This window comes from Macrosteles quadrilineatus, unplaced genomic scaffold, assembly GCF_028750875.1.
Source record: "Macrosteles quadrilineatus isolate MER2022 unplaced genomic scaffold, UCM_ALF_1.0 Scaffold_8__2_contigs__length_117827958, whole genome shotgun sequence".
Lineage (NCBI taxonomy): Eukaryota > Metazoa > Arthropoda > Insecta > Hemiptera > Cicadellidae > Macrosteles > Macrosteles quadrilineatus.
In genome coordinates, this window is record NW_026542601.1 from 7,292,768 (window position 1) to 7,306,306 (window position 13,539).

General features: G+C 36.9%; 1 protein-coding gene across 1 annotated transcript; it reads right to left on the reverse strand.

Annotated features, from left to right (window-relative positions):
- Nucleotides 1-1,235: 1,235 nt before the first annotated feature.
- LOC129001318 (protein 60A-like) lies at nucleotides 1,236-12,589 on the reverse strand. The gene is made up of 6 exons (XM_054428573.1): nucleotides 11,994-12,589; nucleotides 10,850-11,030; nucleotides 8,794-8,945; nucleotides 7,889-8,074; nucleotides 6,298-6,374; nucleotides 1,236-5,323 (listed from the first exon to the last, which is right to left on the reverse strand). The coding sequence occupies exons 1-6, from the start codon at nucleotides 12,379-12,381 to the stop codon at nucleotides 5,063-5,065; spliced, it is 1,245 nt and encodes a 414-aa protein (XP_054284548.1). The 5' UTR covers nucleotides 12,382-12,589; the 3' UTR covers nucleotides 1,236-5,062.
- Between the last annotated feature and the right edge of the window lie 950 nt (nucleotides 12,590-13,539).

Below are 13,539 nucleotides of genomic sequence, written 5' to 3' on the forward strand. Positions count from 1 at the left end.
TAACTCAGTAAAACGAACAGCACTAACCTTCCAAACTAAACAAAATTCAACTATAAAGTTTTTTTCTAAAATAGCTATCAACTACATGGAAATAAAAGTTATATAACTTAGTACCTACTTAAGTAATAAGTTTTATATTTTAACAGCCACGTCAATATTATATAATAACTATTAAAATATATTTAAATAAAAGTTAAGCCTAGTTACAATATAACATGTAATGTATCAACATTAAGTTAAATATCATAAAACACAAAGAATATGCAAGCAATGAGTATTAAATTATGATGCTTGGTTTTAGATCTGACAAAGTAAAACTGGTCTTAATCCTTCTTGTTTGATCACATCATACAATTAATTAGCATATTAGAATTGAGATTCTAAATGTAACACTAAGAGATTCCATACAAGTCCTAGTTTTATAACTATATTTTTGCATTCTACACCAGTGGTAACTTGTTTATATTTTATCATGAGAGAAATAACAAAGTTTTAGTAAGGTTTGAACAATCTAAAACCGGCAAGGGCGCCTGCAGAGAACTATTTCAGGGGTGGGGTGTTAACCGATATCTGGTTGTGAGGAGAAGAAGCCGTTTTAATCTAAAACACTTAAAAACATATTTTTTGAGCGGAGCGAGCGAAGCGAGCGAAGCTCTTATACGTCGACTTTTATGCATTTCGTAATACGCAAACTCCTCCTAGACGGCTGAATCAATCGTTTTCAAATTTTGCATGGTGATAAAGACCATATCGGTGAGTGCCAACATCTATATGGCGTTAAAAAAGTCTCTCAGGAATCCGTAGAAAAATGAAACTGAAAATCACATTTTCTTAACATTAGTCTTATGGGTTGCTAGGTAACCATGTTGGCTGAATTAAATAACAAGTAAAAAGTAAACAAAAGATTTGAAGTTTTAGCATGTGTTCATAATAAGCCAACTACCCACAGTATACTAGGAAATTACAAATACAGTACAAAAGGAAAAACATCACTTGTTAATATTGAGCAAAGATTATACTTAAGATTACTCGATACATTGTAGTCAAGGGTAGCAGTGCGAAGTCTAGGATCTGTTTATGACGAATACATTAAGGTATCTGCAATCCTAAAATGCTATGGGAAGGGAAGGAAACAGGTCCGTGACGTAGGAAGTAGTGAAGGAAGTAGTAAAGGCAATCATAAAATGCTATGGGAATAGAGGGAAACAGGTCCGTGACGTAGGAAGTGATATGAAGGAAGTAGTAAATGCGAGCAGTCCGGAGTGTGGGGACTGTTTATGACGATAAGATTAGGGTATCTGCAATCCTAAAATGCTATGGGAAGGGAGGAAAACAGGTCCGCGACGTAGGAAGTGGTGAAGGAAGTAGTAAATGCGAGCAGTCCGGAGTGTGGGGACTGTTTATGACGATAAGATTAGGGTATCTGCAATCCTAAAATGCTATGGGAAGGGAGGGAAACAGGTCCGCGACGTAGGAAGTGGTGAAGGAAGTAGTCAAGGCGAGCTGTCCGGAGTGTTGGAACTATTATGACGATTAGATAAGGGTATGGGCAATCAAAAATGCTATGGGAAAGGGAGGGAAACAGGCCCGTGACGTAGGAAGTGGTGAAGGAAGTAGTCAAAGCGAGCTGTCCAGAGTGTGGGAACTGTTTATGACGATTAGAGTAAGGTATCTGCAATCTTTAAATGCAATGGAATGGAGGGAAAAAGGTCCATGACGTAGGAAATTGTGTAGGATGTAGATGTGTGGATTTATGTATCTCCAATACTACGGTGCTTTCAGAGTGAACTAATGATTTTCCCCGAGCAAAGCTCGGTCCCCAGGTACTATAATCAAATGACGACACTAGCTTGAGGTTCGTGACGTATGAAGAGGTCAAGGAAGTAGTAAAGGTGAACAGTCTGGAGTGTGGAAACTGTTTATGACGATTAGATTAGGGTATCTGCAATCCTAAAATGCTATGGGAAGGGAGGAAAACAGGTCCGCGACGTAGGAAGTGGTGAAGGAAGTAGTCAAGGCGAGTAGTCCGGAGTGCGGGAACTGTTTATGATGATTAGATTAAGGTATCTGCAATCTTTAAGTGCAATGGGAAGGGAGGGAAACAGGTCCGCGACGTAGGAAGTGGTGAAGGAAGTAGTCAAGGCGAGCTGTCCGGAGTGTTGGAACTATTATGACGATTAGATAAGGGTATGGGCAATCAAAAATGCTATGGGAAAGGGATGGAAACAGGTCCGCGACGTAGGAAGTGGTGAAGGAAGTAGTCAAGGCGAGTAGTCCGGAGTGTGGGAACTGTTTATGACGATTAGATTAAGGTATCTGCAATCTTTAAATGCAATGGAATGGAGGGAAACAGGTCCATGACGTAGGAAATTGTGTAGGATGTAGATGTGTGGATTTATGTATCTCCAATACTACGGTGCTTTCAGAGTGAACTAATGATTTTCCCCGAGCAAAGCTCGGTCCCCAGGTACTATAATCAAATGACGACACTAGCTTGAGGTTCGTGACGTATGAAGAGGTCAAGGAAGTAGTAAAGGTGAACAGTCTGGAGTGTGGAAACTGTTTATGACGATTAGATTAGGGTATCTGCAATCCTAAAATGCTATGGGAAGGGAGGAAAACAGGTCCGCGACGTAGAAAGTGGTGAAGGAAGTAGTCAAGGCGAGTAGTCCGGAGTGCGGGAACTGTTTATGACGATTAGATTAAGGTATCTGCAATCTGTAAGTGCAATGGGAAGGGAGGGAAACAGGTCCGCGACGTAGGAAGTGGTGAAGGAAGTAGTCAAGGCGAGCTGTCCGGAGTGTTGGAACTATTATGACGATTAGATAAGGGTATGGGCAATCAAAAATGCTATGGGAAAGGGAGGGAAACAGGCCCGTGACGTAGGAAGTGGTGAAGGAAGTAGTCAAAGCGAGCTGTCCGGAGTGTGGGAACTGTTTATGATGATAAGATAAGGGTATCTGCAATCCTAAAATGCTATGGGAAGGGAGGAAAAATGGTCCGCGATGTGGGAAGTGGCGAAGGAAGTAGTAAAGGCGAGCTGTTCGGAGTGTGGGATCTGTTTATGACGATTAGATTCAGGTATCTGCAATCTTAAAATGCTATGGGAAGAGAGGGAAACAGATCCGCGACGTAGGAACAGGTGAAAGAAGTAGTAAGGTGAGCAGTGTGGAGTGTGGGAACTGGAAACCGTTTGTAGCAGTTCGATTAATGTAACTGCAATGCTGAAATGCTATGAGAAGGGATGGAAGCATGCCCAAGACATAGGAAATTGTGAAAGAAGTAGTAAAGTCTAGCAGTACGGACAGTGGGGATGTTTGTTGCAATTAGATTAACGTATCTAAAATACTAAAATGCTATGGAAAGCGATGAATACAGGTCCACGACGTAAGTGGTGAAGGAAGTAGTAAAGGCTGGCAGTGCAGAGTGGGGGAACCGTTTGAGCAGATGGATAAGTGAATTTGTAATACTTAAATGCTATGAGAAAGGAAGGAAACAGGCCAATGACGTAGTAAATGGTGAAGGAAGTAGTAAGGTTAACAGCGCAGAGTGTGGGAACTGTCTTTGGCAATTACATTAATGTATCTGCAATCCTAAAATGCTATGGGAAGAGAGGGAAACAGGTCCACGACGTAGGGTGTGGTGAAGGAAGTAGTAAATGTGAGCAGTGTTGAGTTTGAGAATGGATTAATGTATCTGCAATGCTAAAATGCTACGGGAAGAGACTGTAGACTGTAATATGTTAAAAATGATTACGAAGCACAAATCGATACATATTTTCGATACATGCAATCGTTTACAATCGAAATTTACAACTGAGTTGACAACAGCTGATTTTTACTCCATAGAGGCTAAAAACGATTTTTACTCCCTAAATATTAAAAATGCTACTTTAGACCCGCAGCGCATTCATGAAAAAATACTGTTTTTACTGCAGTAAGACAAAAACAATATAATATGAAACCTTGATGACTCCGCTCAATTTTGTGGATGCCTCTGCGAACGCCACCTAGTAAGCTTAAACACTCAATTATACATTAAAAAATATACTTATTTAACACTACAGTTGTTAACGAATCGAATAACAAACAGAATTGATACTAGAGTAAAAATGAAAAGAATAGTAGTTTTCATCATTAGGAGATGAAGTGGCTCTTTTTGGTGCGCAATGGAAATATGATTAAGTAAGCTACCAAAAAGACACTTTCCCTCCTTGTGATGAATAACTATTTTCATCATACTGTGGAAATAACCTTCTAATCGTTACAAAATTATACCACATAATTTCAAGTTATACGAAGTCATTATTAATATTTACATTTCTGTTGTTTACACACATAGCTTTAAATATCGTTTGGTTAGCAGCGTTTTGATAATGCATTGACAAAATTTTGAGGTTAGCGAACCAAAAATTTGCCATACGTTTTTTCTGTTCCCTATTTAAAGTTGCCTGAAAACGACAAATTTGCGGACAATTTAAAGAACTAAAAACGGCTGCTTTCCGGGACAGTATGACGAAAACATATTTTTAATGATACATGATGTAGGAGCAAAACTATTTGAGCTCTATTTAAAAATATTATTGACATGAAAACTTAATACTGGTCACTTTTCCTAGGCTAATCAAACACAATAATGTTTTTTTCCAAAAGTTCTTCTTTTTGTTTTTTATGCTGTGTTTCTATGTAGCCTGTAACAGGCACTGGCAATATTTCTTACAACACCTGATATTTTATATTGGTGTTCCTGTTTAGTTGTTAACTCTTTTTTCATTGGTTTATTACTTTAATGATCACAAGTCATAGCCTACAAGGATTTATTTTGGATGCAATGTGCTGTCTATAACTGTACAGAAGTTAATAAATTTCTAAATTTTGTCCTCTCTAACCCCCCACTCTCTTCACTGCAGGCGGCCTTGAAAACAGTTCAAATACTACAAGATAACAGTATAAAAATACTAAATATACCTACAGTGGACATAAATGCAACAATATCTATGTTCTAAAACACAGTCAAAAATACTTTTTGATTCTACATAATACCTGAAGACTTAGGAACCAGCTCAATGACAACCGCAGCTCTTCACCACCATGTTCTTGTACTTTTTCAATATGACATTTGAATCATCAAGGAAGTATAAGACGGATATTGGAGTCAGCTTGGTGGGTGCACAGTACGGCTTGGGTACATCGTAGGGATACATGAGGTGTACTAACGTCTGGACGATCGCGTGGTTAGTAGCGTTCATGTGGGCGTTTAGTGGGAAGTTACATTCCCCACTGCAGTAAAATGCACCGTAACCATCCGGAGCAATTATCCAGTCCTGCAAACCGTTATTGGAGATCAGTTCAAATGTAGTGAATCAACTAACAAATTGAGTAAGTTAATAAATTGTCAAAAATCAAAACGTGATAAGTTAGTAATACATTGCTCAGAGAGATCTTAAATTGTAATAAGTACAATGAATCAAATTTACAAATTCAGTCAATAGTTATTTGTGTAACTAGTGGGTGAAGTGGCACTTTGCACACGAGAGCATGGAAAGTTTCTCGAGTGCAGTAAAGGCTGTTTGCACTCGTGTTACACATTATATTTTTCCTACAGTTACTATAAATCATATACATAATTAGTCTTTCAAACACTGTACAACACGTTTTTAGGTTAGGTTAAATGCAAACATTGAACGAAATGGGAAACGCTGTTCCAGCTGATTGTAGTCGTAGTTTCTTAAAGTGTTGCCAACATATTTCCGAGCATACACGAACTACGTGCATAGTAAAAGCACAATGTTTGGTGTTGTTTGGTTGGAATACTGGTGTGCGAAAAAGTAAAAAGTGTGCGGTAAAGTAAGTAAATGCAGCAGTCAGCAGCTTTCTGTACTATAAGCAGTGCAAGGAAACTCACTTTGTCGGGTGATTGTAGGAAAAATTATTTTTGTTGGGAGAGAAGGTTAGCTTAAATAGAGAAGAGTCTATTTTGGCACAAGGAACACATAAACACCAATCCAATGGTGAAGGACACAATCAACATAAAACAACAAACAAGTAAGTTTTGGAAATTGCAATAATTATTACCTTACATAAAACATCAGGCATATGGTTTTGGCTGGTGAATTTGAGGGGTGCTTAGTACTTATTGACTAATGGTACTTAAAGGTAATGGAGTAAGGTTTTTACATGATTTTAATTTAGAAAATTAAACTGTTTGTGTTATCTCTAAATATACAAGTTAAATGTGAAAAGGACCAAGTGATCCTAACGTTTACTGATGGAATAAAGAGTTTTTGCAATACTTTACCTGCCATCCTAAGTCCCGAAAGCTGACATAAAGAGTTTGAATCTGGCAACTTCTAGTAGACCAGAAAGGTGATGGATCTGAAATTTTATAAAATTTAAATCATTCAGTAGAACTTTATGTACATATCTCATGATGATGATTTACACTTAAACGTTTGTAAGTAGTCTAACAAATAAATTTTCTTTTTTTTTAGTGAAAATTAATTCTCGAGGCAATACACGACATTCAACTCTTTGGTCAGGGATCATTCATTGATTTATTTATATCTTGTTATCTATTTTTATATTCTTTATCCAATTAAGTTTAGATAAATTTTTATTTGGTAACACACTTAGTTTGAGTAAACAAACAAATAAAAAAAAAATGTATTAACTTAAAACCCAATGATTTTTTTCAAAACAGAAACAGTTTTTTATGTACGAGGGCTATCCAGAAAGTAGTAGACGTTTTGAACATATACAAAATTGTAAACATTTTTATTATATACATTTTGAAGCTAACCTTTCAGGCTTTTTTTCTACATAACCCCCATTTAAATAAAGGCATTTATCATAGCGTGGTACAAGCTTTTCAATGCCCTCTTCAAATAAATCTGCCGCCTGTGAGTTCAACCTGGGACCGTGGCATCGTCCAGTATCCAGCTACTTAGATGTCAAGAACTGTGGATATTTATAGGCATGCACTTTGAGGATGCGATACTCCCTGGTGTGGATTCACGTCCACACTAGTGAGTAAACTCTTGTGAAATTTGAGGAAAATGTTTTGATAGTTCCATGATCGTAAAACGACAAATCTCATGGACTTTTTCATCGGTTTTACCACCAATTCATAAGTTACAAGACTAGGCCTACTGCTGTGATCCTCGTCATGAGGAACATTGATTCGGCCATTTTTAAAATCAATGCACCACTGCCTCACCTGGCTTTCACTCATTATTCCTTGGCCATATTACACATCACAAATCTGGCAATAAATTTCAATTAGTTTGTAATTCTTTGCCAACAAAAACCTTATCACACCACGCACTTCACAACTGGCGGGGTTTACAATTGCAGCGCTCATTTCGAAACTCCACTGCGTACAGAAGACACGATGCTCTAGCTACCACAGCTGTTGCGGACTGAGTGTAGGAACACTGATGGCGGTCCTAGCCCCGCCCAATGCCACACCAGGCCAAAATGTCCGTCAGTTTCTGGATAGCCCTCGTATAAGTTTCAACAGGGAGATCAAACGATTACTTAGTTTTCAAGGATTCCCACAGTTATCTTAAGTAAGCCGGCATTGTTAAGATCAAAAGGGCACAGAATGTGACTGGTACTCTACAATGGTCCTAACAAATCTGATAAATAGTCAATAAATATTACCTACTTTAATAGATCCAATTGGAGATACACCTAGGGTAATATAACCTATTAATAAAAAAAATAAAAAACATCTTAGAGGCTATATGAGATCTGATAAATTAACCTGACACTGTATTGCATCCAGTATAGTGATTCAGAGACTACACCACAATGAAATCTGAGAAATTAAACTACAGTAACCTAACTACCGTAAAGAGATTAAGATGAATAAAAATAAATCAACACACCCAAGGGGTTGCGTGAATAAGGAGATTCAGAGTTTTCTGCTTTCTTTCTTCGACGAATCTCTCTGGTTCTGCGAGCACGTTTTTGACTAGTTGCTTTCATGAACGCTACCATGAACGGTTGTTTTTCTTCCTCTCCTTCCAAACTAGCAGAAACCACACCGATGTCTTCAGGTCTCATTTCGTGAACTTAAAAACAAAGTTTGGATTTAGACAACGAGAAACTGTTCTACATGAGAACACAGATAGGCCTAATGTTTTTCTGTCTGATCTAAAATTAAACTGCTATTTCTAACCTATCTAAAGTTAACAGCAGATCAATTTTGTATTTATGATGCACTAGCAGAATACCCGTCCTTCGTACGGGGTTGGCATATAAGTTTAAAATGCTTATTGCAGTTATACTCAAGCTTTGCGTTTGCAATGGGGGAGGACACAGATTGGTCAAATTTGCTTCTTTAAATTGACAGCATACTATGGTATTACACATCTACCATAGCCATAATGTTCTTATACTTCACCTAAACAATAAAAAAAAAAATTATTAAAAATTTGCAAAAAATCACAAACTATTCATGTGATGATGTTTTGTACTTAAGTAAATAGTATGCCTCAATAAGTTAGAAAATTTGTTAAATAACTGCAAATTGTTTTACTTTTGATTTTTGTAATTTTAATTTTAATTAACTCTATTGTAATTCTTGAGATAAAACTCCAATCTAAGTACAATTGGCTCAAACCAATGTAATGAGTTAATCAAGAAATAAACCCTTCCCGGAGAGGTGAAAGATTCTGTAGACTTGGTTGGTCATTTGGAGTACTAATGTAAAAGGGCAAGAAATTAAAATTATTTGTTTTCTTTACAAAATTATTTCTGTCTGCAGAGGGTTAAGATTCAAACCACTCACCGGCACCTTGTGGCTGAACAGACAGGTAGAGGCCCCGATTGGTCCGGGGGAAGGCCACCCAGGAGGTCAAGGGCCCGGTCATGTTGAATATGAGCCACCCATCATGGTTGCGACTTGTATTCACAGCATCGATAAACTCCAGCTCCTTCTCTCTGCAACATTGAACATTTTCAGATTATGGATCAAGTTTATAGGTAAGACATAAGACATAAGACATTTATTGATCTTTAGGCAAAATTACATGCAATCGATCTTGTCATGGACGCTTGAAATGCACAAGACAGTCATATACTGAATAATACCCCCACCGTAGCAAACCTGCAGATTGAGCGAATTTCAATTTGTCTCATTAGATTTTTACTCAAACATTTCCATTAACAAGCTATTCCCTATTTCAATAGCATTAGATTTAACAAGTTCTTAAGTTTGCTGCAACGGGGGAAGGAAAGAGTATTTTTGATCAGTTGCTAATGGTATAGGACGAAATAAATCAATTTGCCAAATTTAATCAAAATACTACCAAAACCAGCAAATTACAAGTTTTTTTTTCTCCATAAACAATAGGAATTCTAAATGGTTTTTTATTTAATTCTCTGCGTAACCATTAATCCTCCAACAACGCTTCCATCATAGGCTATACACACAATTTTTAGTTTTCTTAAGCTTTACACAATGGTTTCAATCAGAGTTGAGATTTTTTTGTTTTAAGTGTAAAAATAAATAAACTAGCCTAATTTAAAAAAAAATGTGTTTAAACATAGGCCTAACTTAAATGTCGATCAATGGTCAGGGGGTCAATGAAATGCACTTATTACCTAATGAAATTCCCTACTAGGGTATATATTTTAGTGTGGCTTTTAAATTACCTACTAAATTAAATAATTTACAATCAAACAAAGAAAAAAAACTGATGCGGCTATCACTGAAGGGCTTCATGAAGAAAACTCGTCTGCCTTTTTAGAGAAAAATTCCCAACCTGAATCACCATCGAGAGCAGATGACGACGACACTGAAGCAAATCGAAATCAAAGTCAAGAGCAAAATCAAAATGTTGGTCTTGTGGAAGCGGAAGCTAATAATGCCAAGAGTGTTGTGAATGTGATTGATACTCCATCTAAACAAAGAAACATTAAATTGGGTTGTAGTGGGACTAGTACAAGTGTACCGAAAGAAATAAACCATTTGGGAAAAAGCGGTAGCACTTCCAATCTGTATTCCAATGTTCTAAAATCAGCTAACACCCGTGTTTCAGTTGGTAGAGTCTCCAAGAGTGACATACATCGCAATAAAAATAGTGTTGTAGAAGTGATTGGGAAAAATAGTAAATCTTCTTGCTTAAAAACTGCGGGAAAGTACGAATGGCTGTTTGTCTCCCGACTCCTACCCTCGACAACGACAGATAACAAGGCTTAACTTCATGAAGAAAAGTGAAATCCAAAATGCTGCATGTGTTGAACTGAAGACAAAGCATCCAACCTACAAGTCTTTCGAAGTGGGAATTGACGAAAGTTCGCTGGATAAAGTCCTAACTCCCGAGTTTTGGCCTGAGGGAATTTATGTGAGGAAATACATACCAACCAGACACCGGCAGGAGAGACAGCAAGGTAGGCCTACCATTGACTCCAATGCTTTTTTAGAGAGGCAACCCCAAAACACGAGGCAAGGAAGATGCAATCGGTAAGTGTTTGTAGACCTATACAAGACGTAGATATAATCCTATCTGATAATGAAATTGACTTAAGGTCCAGTACCTCTGATGTAAAGTTGACAATTGGACATTTGAATGTCCAATGCTTGCGAAATAAATTTGACTCTGTGAGTATACTTTGTAGAGATGAGGACATTGACATGTTGAGTGTTTCTGAACACTGGTTAGCAAACAGTGAGGTACAATTCTACAGTAAACTGGTAATAAAGTTAAGAATAATAGTGTCAGGTCTATTATAACAAAGTGCTGAAAAGGATATGTAGGCTAACGTACTGTACTTGAGCATGATACAGCTCTAGCTATTTAAGGCAAAGATAGATTTTAAGTAATTGTAGATTATTAGCTCACCCATCCTCCATAAGAAGTTGATAGATAGTGATTGTGAAGTTCTCTCCGGGGTCCATAGAGTAGTTTGAGTTTTGATACAGCCTTAACTCGGCATCAACCACAGTTTCTCCAATAGGAATCTCAGAAACATCGAACCACAGTCGTTTACCTCGCTCATGCCTGACACTGCTGACATGTTTATCTGGGGAAGAAGATAGCCTAGATTTAGATGCGATTGTACTAAGTTATACAAAGTTAAGTTAGTTTACTATTATTTAAGTTAGGCTAATTTGATTCCTTGTAAGTCCTACTGTAATTCCTAATTTTTTTAAACAACAAAATTGGGATAAAGTTCTGCAGAGAACCTGCATCATACTAACTTATCAGTTTAAATATTGAAACTAGCGATTATAAGTTAATTCAATTCTATATACCTACACCTATCGCTTCAAAAGAAATTTTCACAATGCAGGCCTAAGCATAAAAAAATTGAGTTATGATAAGTTCTGTTCAACTTAAATGTTTTTGTTATAGGTAACGTAACTTACTTTCCTGTTAAAGGGAACATTCATTATTACCTATTGATGATTTTTTTATATATTTAAGTTTATTGATATTTTATTTTAAATTCAATGTAAAACTTAGTCCTATTGATATTAAAACTTTAACCGAAACCCTGGGTCTGACAGGCCCACGGTAATTTTCACAAACGCATGTTGTCAACAATGTTTACTTGGGGGATTCCATTCACCCAATACCTTCCCCCCTTTTCCTCCTCTACCCGTTGATATATTGTTTATTCATTTTCGTGGGTGTCATGAGCTTGTTGTCTGTTCATAACATGCCCGTCTCAGAAGCCCAGCATTAGTGTAATTTAAAAAAAAAAAACGGGGTCTCGCATGCCCATGGTTTTGTTTTGAGCGTTTCTAAGCGGGGTTCATTGTTTTCAAATGGGGTCCAACAGACCCAGGGTTTCGGTTGATGTTACTAAGTTAAGTAGGCCTACATAAATGATAAAATTAAACTGTTACCGGTATGTAGCCCAGTTAAGAAACTGTACCCCATATTATATTTCAAAAATAAATATGAGACCAGGCTAGGCCGAAGTTTAGCTATATTGCCCAAGTTAAGCTTGAATTTAAAAAAATTCAAATTTGTAACTTACTGTTGCTTGTAAATGTCATAATCACATCACTCTCGTCAATTGCATGTAAATCTCTCCCACTAAGAAAGAATTCACTCCTAGTTGTTCTGCTAAGCGAACTGCCTGAGTTTTCTAGTACAGACTTGTAGACATCAAGAAGAAATTTTGGTGCAGAACTTCCTAAAGTTTTTGAATTTGCAACTGGCCTTGGTCTATTTTCTAAACCTAAGAGGTTAAGGATTTCATGCTCCACTTCTCTTTTTTCTTGTTTAGTCATAAATCGTTGGACAATAGTCTGATCAACTCCATTGTCTATGTACAATCCTGACTTTCTACAGCTACATAATAGTAAAAGATAATGAAAGCATAGTTGAAAAACAATAACTCGCAGCATGATGTTGTCGAACATGTAACAACCTGTTGCAACCACTTATTTACGATAAAAATTAAAATTTTAAGATTAGTTTCGTAGCTGAGTAACACCTTCTTGATTTTTAGATCACTATGCCTACTCTTCTTGTAATGTTGATCACAAATTGCAACTTCAAACTAGGCGTTTTGTTTATGCTGTGCCCGAGGCAAGATAAATAAACTGTAACTAACTACGTAACCACTAACCAGACAAGCACAAGCAGTATGCAAAGCATCACAAACAAACTAAAGTTGTTTATTTTATTTTCTATCTTCTTCCAGTCCCAGTCCTGAGTCCGGACCCAGTCAGTCTGAACATAATAGACTAGACAGGCAAGGAAGAATTTGAGGAGGCTCTAAATGTCTAAAAAATTATCAATTCATTTTGATTAGTAAATTTATTATTAAATAGATTAGGAAATTATTCAATGAAATATTCAATTTTCATATCTGAGTCTTAAACAGCACATATTTTAAGTTTCTGCCTTATTTATCCTCGTGGCCAGGTAGGCTACCGGGTATTGTATTCACAATTTTAATAGGGCCTAAGTTTAACTAATTCAATTGATAAAAATAAAATAAAAAACTAATATAAGTTTGATAATCAGTTTAAGGGTGCATGCACTATAGCTAGCTTTTTCATTCAGGGAGAAAGCATTGTATGCCGTGAGCTGTGACTGCACTTGGGAGACCATCATCCGAGGGAAACCTTTGATGATGTACACGAGCTGCCTGGTGGCAAAGTGCGGTGCACGGCTTCAAAGTTTGAAACGATAGATAAGAATGTACCGTATGCCTATGTTACGCATAGCTGAGTTTTCAAATTAGGTGGTAGAGCCTAGTTTATGCATGTATTCTTTATTTTAGTTGATTGTTCTTAATGCTTAAGAAATTTATGTATATATGTGAAATTCCTCTATCTTGTTTACAGAAGGATATGGAGAATCCTGGCGGGAATGCCTTATGACTGTTCGTTAATTGTTTGCCTAGACCTGCAATTTTTTACTAGGAAGATATGTCACTCAAAACAAATTTCTAAGAATATATTACGATTAAATAATTTCTTCGGAAAAGCATTTGAGATTAAAGAGGTGCTCTTCTGTCGTAGAGGTGATAACGACCACATAAGGTAGTGTTATGTTGTAGGCTAGGTTAT